The following is a 14,492-nucleotide window of genomic DNA, read 5'->3' on the forward strand; positions in this document are numbered from 1 at the left end:
ACCAGGAACAAAATCTACTTGCTCACCCTCACCGAGATGGTAATGAAAAAAAAAAAAAAACCAACCTTGCAATATATGTCACTTTTTTTTTTTTTTTTTTTGGGAAAAAGGGGATCTGTTCCAGGCAACATGAATTTTGGAAAGCTACGCTATCCAGTATGTTAGGGACTTTACATTCAGATCCTCCTTTCTTTGGTTGCCACATACAAAGTTAACACTTACCATACATTTCATCTTCCAGGCCATGAACAAAAGCCCCACAAGCTCCCGATTCAATCAAGTTCACAGCGCCTGTGTCTATTTCCTCTTTGGGTGCATCGTCTCCCCATTTTCTGCCACTTGAAAACTCCCCAGAGCTGTAGAGCTCTTTGGCTCGTTCATGTGCAGTGCGCTTCCTCTGTGAAAATAAATATTATGTATCATAAAGGCTATTAAATTTTAAAGGAACTACTGGTGCATTAACTGACTTGCTCTGGTTCCATAATAAGGTTATAGCGAAAGACTTCAACAGTGATAGGAGGAAGAGATGTAATTGCTGAGAGACATGAAAGCTACCCTCCTCTTATGTGAAAAATCACTCAATATTTTGTGCTTTGTTTTCACTGGGAAAAGAATAATATCTAACATGTTTTAATTAACATATTGTTGAACACGATTCTGTAGTTACCCCTGTTAAACTGGGGTTAAGCCCTACCACTTTAACATGACTGTGTGTCTATATTAGATAATAACTGGCATTAAACCATGTGTTAATCAAAATGTCTCCACATTTCCTAACACACTTCATTTGCCCAGTGCAGACAAAGCCTTACATTCACTTTCCATCCAACCAAGGATCTCAATACACTTTAAAAAAATTAGCGAATTTAGCCCTATCATCCTTGTGAGACACAGATGAGTTATCCCATTTTGTAGATGGAAAAATTAAGCCAAAGAGAAGAAGGATTTTGCCCAAGGTCACTATGTGAATCAACTACAAAATCACGATAAAAAACAAACAAACAAACAAGAGTCCCAATTCTAAGCGTTAAGTGATTTGAAATGACTGCCAAGCAGATCCTGTAAGATCTTGTATTATAGCATGTTCCCAAAACTGGAACACAATCTTTCTGTTCACAATAAATAAGAGAGAAACTCTAAAACAAGATGGTGTCAAGATAGCATGCTAATCCCACTCTCTCCTCAATGAAACCTGAACAGCTTCAGGAGTGATTTATTACAAGAACACAAAAGCTAATGAAGCAGTTTAGCCTTTGTTTTCTGTTAGATTAAAGTCAACCTGTCACGATCAATCAACTCTCAATTGCCCTGAGGCATGGAAAAGATAAAGAAATATGTTAGACATTAACATACCTGTTGTGCAATTTTAGTGCTAGGTAAGGGGGGGGGGGGGGGGGGAGACGGAACGGGAGGGGACAAAATAATAAAAGATAAGGTTTATGTACCCTCAGATCTGACATCAGCTTCTTGTCAAGTGTCTGCTCCAAGAAATGGGAACTAACTTGCTGCATAGATCCCTGAAAAAAAAAACAAACAAAAAAACCCCACATTAGGTGAAGAACCAAGATGGTTATCAATGTAAGCCAATAGAATCTGCTGAGTGACACACCCTAGCACAGCTACCACTCATTTCTGTATTTCAAGGGGTTTATATAGTGCTCATCACTGCAGTATTTAGGAGCTTTTAAGAGTTTATGAGTGTCCGCATATAAATTCATCACAGCATCCCACTCTCTCCATATAGTTGGTCCTAGCTAGGGATCTAAAAACCTGGCCTTGAAGTTGGGGGCCATAAATGAGATTTTGGTTGTGCTGAGGAGTCCATTCCCCGCAGAGGAGAGAACAGCTGTGAATAGCTGGGAAGCTATTTTCTAATGGATCTGCATATACGCTAGCTCCACCTCTCCCCTCAAAACTGCCTTGAAATTTGGCAGAAATCAATTGATCTAGACACTGATATCATACACAGTATCAACTAGCAAATCCAGTAAACAAAAGTCAGAACATTAATGCTCTCTTCACATCCTTTCTTCCCAAATATAGGCAAAAAAGGCAACATACCGTGACCTTCTACCAAGAAGACATGAAAACAACAAGGAAACTCACCAACAGCTTAGCAGCTTGCACTCTAACAACCCATGAGCCATCACTGACCATATGACATATTTTTCCAAATGCATCATCAACTAAGCGAATTTCTTCATTGGAAGAAGGAATTGGGACAATGCTGAATAAGACAGAGGACACAATGTAAGTCACTGTGCTGAGACTTTGTATAAAACGTGTTATCCTTCGTGGCAAAGGCCAATGAAATAAACAGTGCTGTACTACTGCTATAACACATAAGGCATCTTAGGAACAAAAAAAAAAAATATCATCTAGTCCAACATGTCCACTTTTGGCTTAGGCTATAGGCATTTAATATACACAGCCTTTCAAACCACAATGTTTAAGACTTGTTTAAGACAAAAACCTTCAGAACTAGCATGCTTATTCCTATCCTGTATAACTTTTTGAATCAGTCTGCATACAGCACATACCTCTCAGGATACAGCTGACTGAGGACCCAGATCAACTGAACGGCAGCACTGCGTACCTGTTCATAATCATCTGAGAGCAATTTGCAAGCCTGAAATGAAGGTTTCCAAATATTAATCTTAAACCCCTGCACCAGGTTTACATTTAAGCTTCCATTAAACTCTATTATATGATAAAGTACAGATTCTATACCAGCTAGGTGAGATTATGAATCAAAATGTATTTGGTTATCTCAACCTAGTCCTACCAGACAAACCCAGTGCAGTACTTATCAGATTGGTTAGCCCTGCTCAGGTGAGCTCTAGGACTGGCTGAACTACACAGAGACATGAAGAATGTTGCACAGCACCTTTCCTCGCTACAACTGACTATGATCCATATTATTCTCACTTTCATAGGCCTTGATCCTGAAACCTTATCCATGAAGGTAAACCCCATACTCATGGGAACATCAATGAGACTATTTAATTCTATTCAGGTTCTTATGCTGCGCTCATCACCACAGTATGAGCACCTTCCAGTAGTACATTAAGCAATGCTACTACACACCTGTCACATGATGTTTGTTCACTCACCCTCTCTTCAAAAGGAGAAAGCATGTGCAGTGGAGTATCTTGTTTTGGTAGGGTTTATTTTTTTCCCCCTAATAAATATACCTGTTGCTATGAGTTTACATAATAGAAGGCAGATAAAAAAAATGCACTTTGCACTAGGAGCAGAAAGTGGAGGTGTTGTGATGGTCCTTAGCTCTTGGTGGAGCTCATTCCACAGTCTCAGACCCCAGGAGAAAGTTCTGTCTCCTGCACAGATGAGCTTTACTCTTAAAGTAGAGAGTTCCATTGTGCCAGAGGAGCATAGTTGTCAACCAGGTCTTTGTCCCAGAAATTTAGACAGTATTTTAGATATCCTGGGCCTAGGCCATGGAATGCTTGGAAGACTCTGCATGTGTGCAAGATTCCACTTGCCATAATTACTAAAATGCCTCACCTTTTCCCCAACCCTCTCCCTCCTCCAGTAAAAGTAAGCAAATTACATCTCCACAGCTTCACTGTCTTGAACATACTTCTTTTCCTATTGAACTAGTTTGTCACAGAAACTAAAAAAGAACTTGCACAATATTTAATAAGGCATTACCTGACTGTAAATAGTCTGCTGCAATTTTAATCCTCTTTCATGTAGCTGCAGCTATAAAAGGAGGAAAAAAACAAACAGATGTATCATCACATGGTTTTAAATAAGATAGTCAATTTTCATTACTATTGTCTCTACCATTTGATTACCATTGACATGAATCCCATAATAATTGCTTGCTACAGTAGTTGATTCTCTGCTACATTCAACCATTTCATGGCCTCTGCTGAATTAAATATTCTCATCTTATTATAATAAATAATTATCTAGACTTTGGTATAAAGTTTGTCTCCATCATACTTGGTTTTTACATTAGTGCTACCAATAACACCACCTTTCTCCAGTCTTCTGAAGAGTTGTGCTTCACAACATGAATTCTCAATAAAATCTTGTCCTAAAACATTCTCAACTACTGATCCAGCAAAGCTGTAGACCCTTCTCTAGCAACTACAGACAGTTTCTACACAGAATATGTAGCTCCATATGAGTTTCCGAAGTATAAATAGTAAGACAGAATTATATATGTTCCCTATACATGGGAAGACTATCCGGTAGGCTGTCATCTGAAAGAAAAGCATTTATCTTTTCTAGACAGGCCTCTGCAGACTACAATTTACAAATGAAGAAAAAATATTAGAACAGTAGCAAAGTAGTCATGGGCAAGGTTTTTTGGTGCCTCCAAAGAATGCTTTCTGGTTTCAAACTACAGAACGATGGAGGCTTTTGTGTTGTGATAGTATATTGTCCTGGCAATAAGAGTCTAGGTTTGGACATTCAATTTAACCATAAAAAGTCACATGAACACGTTTAAAAAAAAATATCTGTAAAGAGAGTCATTAAAATACAACAGAAGTGGATGGAAAGAGCAGAGGGAGATCCCAACCAGACCCTACTGAAATCCTGTATTAAATGCTGCCTCTTTTTCAGAAGTTTAACGAGTGTTAATTTGAATACCCTCCATCCCAACATGGAAATGGGTTTACCTTACTAGCAGTTGCTGAACACCCAATTAACATGATTACTGAGCCCTGCAGACATGCTATTTTTAAGCATAAACTTTCTCTTGGATTTTTCCAGTTACTGAAGTATTTCTTCTTCCTTCAGCAACTTCCTGATGCTACATCCCAACAAGCATTAGTTGGAGTGGTCAGTATTGACCATAACGAAAGCTAAAGCAAGGAAAGCATATTTATTGCTAATTGGAATGTGCCTGATTTTGTTATATATACACACACACCAAAAAATCTGAAGTCACTAAAATGATAGGTTTCAGAGTAACAGCCGTGTTAGTCTGTATTCGCAAAAAGAAAAGGAGTACTTGTGGCACCTTAGAGACTAACCAATTTATTTGAGCATGAGCTTTCGTGAGCTACAGCTCACTTCATCGGATGCATACCGTGGAAACTGCAGCAGACTTTATATATACACAGAGAATATGAAACAATACCTCCTCCCACCCCACTGTCCTGCTGGTAATAGCTTATCTAAAGTGATCATCAGGTTAGGCCATTTCCGCCTAACCTGATGATCACTTTAGATAAGCTATTACCAGCAGGACAGTGGGATGGGAGGAGGTATTGTTTCATATTCTCTGTGTATATATAAAGTCTGCTGCAGTTTCCACGGTATGCATCCGATGAAGTGAGCTGTAGCTCACGAAAGCTCATGCTCAAATAAATTGGTTAGTCTCTAAGGTGCCACAAGTACTTCTTTTCTTTTTACTAAAATGATAAACTTCCAAAATATATATTTATCCTCTATTAATCTATTGTACAAGAATCTGGATATTCCCCTCACACTTTTTCAAGGCCAATTTAATTGAAACTTGGGTAACTTTAATTTTCACATTTACCAAAATGACTTAATAAATCACCTTCCTGACTGAGTTTTTCTCGCTCAATTTACAACCACTTACAAGTCTTCTTGAGTGGCTCCTAATACATTTAAGAGTGCAGCAGCACTTACCATAGCTTTTATAGCTGCAGTCCTAACACGAGGGTCCTGATCAATAAAGTGGTCCCCTATTATCTTCTGGACATCTTTGGTAGCCAGGCTTTCAGCTTCTTTTGTGGCACCTTTTTCCACAGATCCAAGATAACCAATCAGTTGGAGGCACTTGTTTCTGACACCATGGGAGGAGTCCGTCAGATACTGCGTAATGGGATAGAATAAGAAATGTTTTTCTTGGTATTTTATCCTTTCAAGCAGCAGACTGTTTCACATGAGATGAAGCCTCCCAAAAGTTTGTGTTTTGTTTTAAAGTTATAACAGTTTTCAGGGATAAAGTCCAATAGTAGCTTTCCTTCAAATATTTGATGCTTACTTTATTCTATATATTATCAATCCTACAGAACAATAATTTCATGAAGTTTAATCAGAAATTTTACACACACATACATTACAGTTCTCTCCATAGAAAACAGCTTTTTCAGCAAAGAATTAAAATAAGCTTTCTCATGGGGCATAATTTTCAAAAACAGTTGCAGATGTAATTTAGGCAAAATACTGCACAGCCTAAGCAGCACACACAAAATGAGTAACTGCTCATGCAGCAAGGATATTTGGCACAACCATCCTCCCCATTTTGCAATTAAGAATAAAAGTATCCAAGTTGGAATTCAAGAGTTCCTAGTTCCCAGTCTTGTGCTCATACCAAAACTGCCTCAGAGTTTATATGACTTAAAAGATATCCTTAAATTTAGTAATCCTACCAAGGATTCCTATCCTGCAATAGATTGACACTGAAATCTCCTATTGATTTGGTACACACACAGAAAAACAATTGTGGATATAGCTTGCCTCTTAATACAATTTGTAGAAAGAAAATCCTCCTCTACAGGTATATTTTCAAGTGGTGAGTAAAATTAGGTAGCATTTCACCAATCAATGAATTACCAATCTTCTGTATCAATGAAACACACACTATTAAATCCCTCCCAAAAAAACATTTTAAAGATCTTTTAATATAATACAATTTCTTCTTATATATTCTCCAATCCTCTACTAAAGTGTTAGAGGAGATCATAAACCAAGGAAAAGCAGAATACTTTAAAATTAAATTTAAAGAAGGGGAGTGACTCACTGACTCAGATAATTTTTTCATTAAAATACCAAAAGAGAAATAGGTAATTATGGATAATTTATTAACTCACATGGCGATTCATTCTGTGATTTTTATTCAACGCTACTCCATGAACAGAATGTACTTTCGTTACCAACATAATTGTAACAAATTGAGAATGGGCAAAAGACTTATTGGTCAAATCAAGCATTAGAGTCAGTATATTTTCTCCCTTTAACAACAAGATTACCTTAGCTATAAACAGACACTGTTTTCTTGAGACTAGATGGGTGTGGTAATATTGTTTATTGGACCAACTTCTGCTGGTGAAAGACAAGCTTTCAAGCTTCCACAGAGCTCTTTATTTCTTTTAATAGGGCTCTTATGTGAGACATAAGTGCTGAGGAAAGAGTTAGCAGGTGTGGAAGTCAGATAACATTAATTACACAAGCTTCAAAAATAATACCCCCTAAATGCTGCAAACTAATGTCAGCTAACATTATCTATGAACTCTGAGCTTCATTTCCTTTGCTTTTTAAATATAAAAGGCAACTGTGGTCTACTGGATTGAGGACAAGCCTACAAATTAGGGAATCTGGATTTACATAGAACTATTGGGATGCTAGGTGAATTGCAGACAGGTAGAAAGACAATATCCATATCCAAATTTAACATCGTTCTATTCACCTGGCTTCTCCACGCACCAGTAATGCCATCAGGAAAACAGGAACAACTTTTAACCACATTTAACACGGCTGCTACTCTGAAACCATTTGTAAATCTGTACATGAACAGGGTTACGTAAGTGGAAAGTATGAAAACTGATATGAATACGATGTTAACAAGTACGTCATAGCTGCTATTTAGAGGCTGCAAGAGTCTCATTAATTCAGATTTAGAGATTTTGAGGGTTTCAGTATACTGGACACTTTTTGTTATGTAGATTTTTTGCATTGATGTTATCAGAATTTTTATGATTGGCATATTTAAAATTTAGAGTGAAACTCTCCTCCCAGATATGTGCAGGCAACTGCCTTTGATTTCAACACAAGCTACACGAGTATCTGGGAGCAGAATTTGGCCTCTAAAGCATATTTACTTCATCAATAAGACTATATTACCTTGCAGGCTACATCTAGCAGTCTCATTCTGACAGCTGGGTTCTCTGTGAGTTTCGTCCCAATCACCAACAGGGTATCCAGCAGTTGAGCAAGAACTTGGTGGGACTCTGTTAAACAAAACAGTGAAAGGTTTCATATCTCTTTACTAATTTCGTGAGCCTACAGAGATCTCACTGTCTACGTTGCAAGTAAACTGATAAACCACTGTGCATATTACATAAATGATGTTCTCATGGGATGGAATTTCCAAAAGTGCCTAAGTCCCACTAACTGTCAATTGAACTTGTGCTTCTAAATCCCACTGGTGACCTGCATCCCCACCTCCCAAGAAATGTTTTTTACATGAAGTGCTTGGAGGGATGAAATTCTTTTAAAATTAAAACAGACTTTGTTACAGCAAGAAATGGGGGATAGTTTGTCCTTCACCCTCTTATGAAAACAGTGCTCGTGGAATGATGTTTTTGTGCAAATTAAAAATAAACTTCTGCCATTATCCTGCAGCTGGGGTGAGGAAAGATTCCATTACAGTGTTCCACTTGCAAACAAGGCTGTCCCCCAACACAGAGCAGTTAAGAAACAATGTCTCTGCCTCTGTGATTTTACAGCAGGAACACATACTCTGTACCGTCTGCTGTTCTACAATGACATTATATAACAAACAGTGATGCTGAAAGATTTTTTTGCCTTGAGAATGTCATGATAGGATTTTACAATGGTCATAAAAATAGAGAATACGGTGGGGGGGAGGAAACAATGTTCCCTCTGAGCAATAATCCCCAATCTTATACTTAGGCTGTTTGTGTTCACATAGGAGTCTTGCCACAGTCCTTAGATCACTGGTCACCAACTCGTCGATGGCAACTGACTGGTTGATCCTGGAGCCTCTGCCAGTCAATCGCAATCTCCGGGGCCGACGGTGCAGCAGGGCTCAGGCAAGCTGCCTGCCTGCATGCCGTGGCCCCACTCCGCTCCCAGAAGCAGCTGGCTGCTGGCACGTCTCTACGGCCCCTGGGAGGAGGGGAGTCAGGGAGCTCTGTGTGCTGCCCCAGCCCCCAGCACTGCCCCTGCAGCTCCCATTGGCGGGAAACCAGCCAATGGGAGCTCCGGGGGTGGTGCTTACAGGAGCAGGCAACGCAAGGAGACCCACTGCCCCCATCCCACCCAGAGCCGACAGAGACGTGCCAGCAGCCAGCCACTTCTGGGAGCGGCATGGGGCCATGGCAGGCAGGCAGCCTGCTTGAGCCCTGCTGCGCTGCTGACCGGGAGCTGCCTGTGGCAAGCGCCTCCCAACCAGAACCTGCACCTCGCAACCCCTCTTACACCCCAACCCACAGCCCCCTCCTGCACCAACTCCCTCCCAGAGTCCGCACCCCTCACCCCCTCTCGCACCCCAATCCCCTGCACCAGCCTGGAGCCCCCTCCTGCACCCAAATTCCCTCCCAGAGCTTGCACCCCTCAGTCCTGCACCCCAACCTCCTGCCCCAGGCTCAACCAATACACTCCCCACAGTTGAGATTGTTACATTGATTTGTGACAATCCCTGAAGGATTTTGGATCTACAAACCACAAATGAGACTAATAAAAAGTAAAACTCATGAAATGTCCAGTGGATTCTATGAGATTAGGTGCAGTGCGACCGTATGACCCCTGCACACAAACTCCCTCCCAGGGCTAGCATGCCTCACTCCTGCACCCCAATCCCCTGCCCCAGACTCAGCCTGGAGCCCCTTCCCACACTCCCAGCCAGAGTAGGGAATGGAGTGAGCAGGGCGGGCCTCGGGGAAGGGGGCGGGGTAGATCCTGGGTTGATCTTAAATTCAAAAAGTGATCTTGTGCGTAAAAAGGTTAGAGACCACTGCCTTAGATGTACAAAGTCTGGAGGATTCTGCCTTGATTTCAAATTAGATCTGAAGCGTGACTTACTCTCATTTTGAAGCGTGTTAATTGCATCATCCATAATGCAGTCTGGAGAAAATCCTGCCGTCTTCGATAACAAACCTAGCAAGGAAGCAATCTTCAATCTCACAGAGGGATCGTTCTCCTAGGGATGAAAGAAATGATGGTCTCCTCTGCTCTCTTTTCGGCTTAAAGATCATAAAATAGTGAAACACAGGCCAGGACCCACATACAGCACAAAACCATGGACACTAAGACTGCAGCCACCCCCTCACCGGCCCTAATTACTGCAGCACAGCAACGCTAAATTCGATGGCATATTGAGATTCCCGTGGTAGCTCCCAGAACATTTCAAAAGAGTTCTTTCACTGAATATGAAATAAGTAATGCACTGAAAGTATTCCCTGTTATTTTGATACTAAATTCAGATGGCTCAAATGGTTTCAGTTTTACACTGTACATTTTCAGTTTTCAGCATGCAGGAGAGTTTTCTATTGACAACACAAATGTATTGTAACAATTATTGACGAGAAAGATGGAGGATTTTAGAAAGTGAGTAGAGGGAGTTGGGAGTTCTGGCACCCAGAACGTATCAAAAAGAAGTCTGGGGTTTAGCACAAAGGAAGCAGTTGAGCCTTTTCGCACTGGGAAGGATGTGCGTCTTGTGCGTCTGCCTACAAACAAAGGAGAAAGCTGCCTCACTGCAACCAAAGATAACGGTAAGTGTATTAGCTATGGATTTCTGCCAATTTATGCAATGGTGAAAGTTTCTGGTGATAATCATGTTGCCATCGTTAGGCATCAGAATCAACATTCCATTTAAATTAGTCCACATCTCTCAGAGTTACTGATTCAGGCTATCTGCAGCGTTAGGAAGACAACTATGTCTCAGGTCATACTTGGAAATTTTCCCTACCATAAGGGTGTAGGAGAAATCTAACTAAGGCCTAGTCTACACTGGCAACGTTAAAGCGCTGCTGTGTAACGCAATACTTGTATAGTCGCGGCAGAGCACTGGGAGAAAGTTCTCCCAGAGCTCTAAAAAAAACCCCCAGCTTCATGAGGGGAGCAGCTACCAGCGCTGGAGCACTCTCTACCCTGGCGCTTTACAGTGCTGAAACTTGCTGCCCTCAGGGGGTGTTTTTTCACTCCCCTGAGCAAGAAAGTTGCAGCGCTGTAAAGTGCCAGTGTAGACAAGCCCTTAGACTGTGGAGACAAGATCTGTAAGAAATAAGGTCACATTATGTGGCCAAGCAATCATGGGGCCCTGAATATCAGAACTGCAATAATATCACACCTTAATGGTGTGACATTCTATACCTTGGGGGAGTGCCCCATATTCATCATTTATATATAATTGTGATTTTTCATATAAAGCACACCATGTGAGGTATCAGGGGAAACGTTATAATCCACTAAAAGCCATGGTTCTATCTAAATATGTGTATCATTAGGGCATATGAAGTTATGAGAATTATGTTGTATGGCTGTCACTAAAATATGCAGTGGATTTGAGAAATGCCCAGATACTAGCTCTCCAGAGACAATGACAAGGGAGGTAATCAATGCCCAGGTGGGTGCTGAACAGACATCACCAGCCATTGTCCAGCAGAAGAGTTACAATTCAATGACTCACTCACAGGAGACACTATGAACTGCAATATCCAGTAGGGTGAGAACAACTGCTTGATCTAGATGTTTCCCAGTCTAATAGGGTTGAGTTTAGATTGCGTGCTTATTAGGGCTGTCAAATGATTAAAAATATTAATCGCAATTAATCGCACTGTTAAGCAATAATAGAATACCATTTATTTAAATATTTTTGGATATTTTCTTCCTTTTCAAATATATTGATTTCAGTTGCAACACAGAAAAAGTATACAGTGCTCACTTAATATTTATTTTTGATTACAAGTATTTGCACTGTAAAAAAAGTAGTATTTTTCAGTTCACCTAATACAAATACTGTAGTGCAATCTCTTTATCATGAAAGTTGAACTTACAAGTGTGGAATTGTGTACAAAAAAACTGCATTCAAAAATAAACCAATGTAAAATTTTAGAGCCTGCAAGTCCACTCAGTCCTACTTCTTGTTCAGCCAATCACTCAGACAAATGAGTTTGTTTACATTTGCAGGAGATAATGCTGCCCGTTTCTTGTTTACAATGTCACCTGAAAGCAAGAATAGGTGTTCTTATGGCACTGTTATAGCCAGTGTTGCAAGATATTTATGTGCCAGATGCACTAAAGATTTATATGTCCCTTCATGCTTCAACCACCATTTCAGGGGACATGCATCCATGCTCAGGACGGGTTCTGCTCGATTACAATCCAAAGCAATGCAGACCGACACATGTTAATTTTCATTATCTGAGTCATCCCACCAGCAGAAGGTTGATTTTCTTTTTTGGTGGTTTGGGTTCTGTAGTTTCCACATCGGAGTGTTGCTCTTTTAAGACTTCTGAAAGCATGCTCCACACCTCAGCCCTCTCAGATTTTGGAAGGCACTTCAGATTCTTAAACCTTGGGTCAAGTGCTGTAGCTATCTTTAGAAATCTCACATTGGTACCTTCTTTGCGTTTTGTGAAAGTGTTCTTAAAATGAACTACATGTGCTGGGTCATCATCCGAGACTGCCATAACATGAAATATATGGCAGTATGTGGATAAAACACAGAGCAGGAGACATACAATTCTCCCCCAAGGAGTTCAGTCACAAATTTAATTAACACATTTTTTTAACAAGCGTCATCAGCAAGGAAGCATGTCCCCTGGAATGGTGCCGAAGCATGAAGGGGCATATGGATGTTTAGCATATCTGGAAATTAAATACCTTGCAATGCCAGCTACAAAAAAAGTCATGCAAATGCCTGTTCTCACTTTCTGGTTACATTGTAAATAAAAAGAGGACAGCATTATCTCATGTAAATGTAAACAATCTTGTTTGTCTTAGCGATTGGCTGAACAAGAAGTAGGAGTGAGTGGACTTGTGCACTTACGTCTGCAAATTTGCCCCAGCTGTGAATCTGGCATGGGATCATGATCTGCACTACAGGGTCCTGCGGAAGCCACTTTACATTGTTTTGGTTTTGAGTGCAGTTATGTAACAAAAGAAAATATCTACATTTGTAAGTTGCACTTTCACGACAAAGATATTGCACTATAGTACTTGTATGAGGTGAATTGAAAAATACTATTTCTTTTATCATTTTACAGTGCAAATATTTGTAATAAAAATATACTTTGATTTCAATTACAACACAGAATACAAAATCTTTGAAAATGTAGAAAAACATCCAAAATATTTAATAAATTTATAAATGGTATTCTATTGTTTAACAGTGCGATTAAACTGTGATTAATTGTAATTAATTTTTTTTTAGTTAATCGCGTGAGTTAACTGCGACTAATCAACAATCCAAGTGCTTGTATTTTATTTTCTTTTGGTAACTAACTCCGACTTTTGGCCTATCACTTAAAATCTATTTTTTGTAGTTAGTAAACTTGTTTAACTGTTTATCTTTACCAGTGAGTTTGCCCAAAGTGTTTGCTAAGGGTGTTTGCTCAGGTTTACAAAGGCTGGTGTATATCCACTTTCCATCGATGAAGTGGTCAACCAATTAATAAATTTGCACTGCTCGCCTTGAGCAGTACAAAATGGTATACTCCTGAGGTACAAGGCTAGGAGCTGGGGTGGGGATTTGGCTGGTGCCTTTCTCAGTGTGATTCATAGAATTATAGGACTGGAAGAAGCCTTGAGAGGTTATCTAGTCCAGTCCCCTGCACTCATGGCAGGACTAAATATTATCTAGACCATCCCTGACACATCTTTGTCTAACCTGCTCTTAAAAATCTCCAATGATGGAGATTCCACAACCTCCCTAAGCAATTTATTCCAGTGCTTAACCACCCTGACAGTTAGGAATTTTTTCCTAATGTCCAACCTAAATCTCCCTTGCTGCAATTTAAGCCCATTGCTTCTTGTCCTATGCTTAGAGGTTAAAAACACATTTTTTCTCCCTCCTCCTTGTAACAACCTTTTACGTATTTGAAAACGTATTTGATCATGCGTGGCTCTGGGAGCATTCATGCAATCTAGCTGAGTGTGGGGCTCCACATGCAGTTGTACTGAGTGATAACAGTGTCTGGAGGGGTTTGCTGCTTGTCACTAGCAAAGCATTATGAGAGAGAGCCCAAGCTGGAGAGTTAAGGGGGCACAGCAGTCCCACGGTCCCAGGCTGCACCCTGGGGATTCCATCACAAATGGTTCACATGGTTTAATGTTCTGCCTGAAACAGTGGCCAATGTCAGAGGCATCCACTCCATAATGCAATAGGCCAATGAAGAGCAATTTCTTCATAATTCTAGCTGGAGAGCAACCTATGCCCTGAAGAATGAAGACTTAGTGCTCTTGCAATATTACTCCTCGGGGAATTCTGCGCTGTTGTGTGCATTCATAATTAATGAGCCATGCATATTTTTAATATTTTGCACTGAAAAAGGCTTCCGCCAAAATGTTGCTGTAGTTCCGCCTTTTGCCCACCAGAGGGCGCTGTGGAGAAAGAACACAGCAGCAACTCCCGGCCAGTAAGGGAAGACAAAGAGCCTGCAGAGCCTTCTTCGCAGCGCCTGTCAGGCCAGGTCAGGAGACAGGGGCTATGGGGAGACAGAGTCTCATAAAGGCTAGTGGGGGAGGCGCTAAATGGGAGTGGAGGCACAGGGCCACGGCGGGAGGGAGGTGCAGGA

General features: G+C 40.5%; 1 protein-coding gene across 4 annotated transcripts in view; it reads right to left on the reverse strand.

The window, feature by feature from the left end:
• The window catches only part of INTS4 (integrator complex subunit 4), a 61,332-nt gene that overhangs the window by 39,245 nt on the left and 7,595 nt on the right, over positions 1–14,492 (reverse strand). For all 4 annotated transcript variants that reach the window (XM_077807284.1, XM_077807276.1, XM_077807271.1 and 1 more), the window contains 8 exons: positions 9,775–9,892; positions 7,852–7,958; positions 5,635–5,820; positions 3,673–3,723; positions 2,541–2,629; positions 2,107–2,227; positions 1,446–1,517; positions 223–397 (listed from right to left, as the gene is read on the reverse strand). In XM_077807284.1, the coding sequence (XP_077663410.1) occupies positions 223–397; positions 1,446–1,517; positions 2,107–2,227; positions 2,541–2,629; positions 3,673–3,723; positions 5,635–5,820; positions 7,852–7,958; positions 9,775–9,892 (919 nt within the window). The remainder of the gene's footprint in view (positions 1–222; positions 398–1,445; positions 1,518–2,106; positions 2,228–2,540; positions 2,630–3,672; positions 3,724–5,634; positions 5,821–7,851; positions 7,959–9,774; positions 9,893–14,492) is intronic.

This window comes from Eretmochelys imbricata, chromosome 1 (assembly GCF_965152235.1).
Source record: "Eretmochelys imbricata isolate rEreImb1 chromosome 1, rEreImb1.hap1, whole genome shotgun sequence".
NCBI classification, from domain to species: Eukaryota; Metazoa; Chordata; order Testudines; family Cheloniidae; genus Eretmochelys; species Eretmochelys imbricata.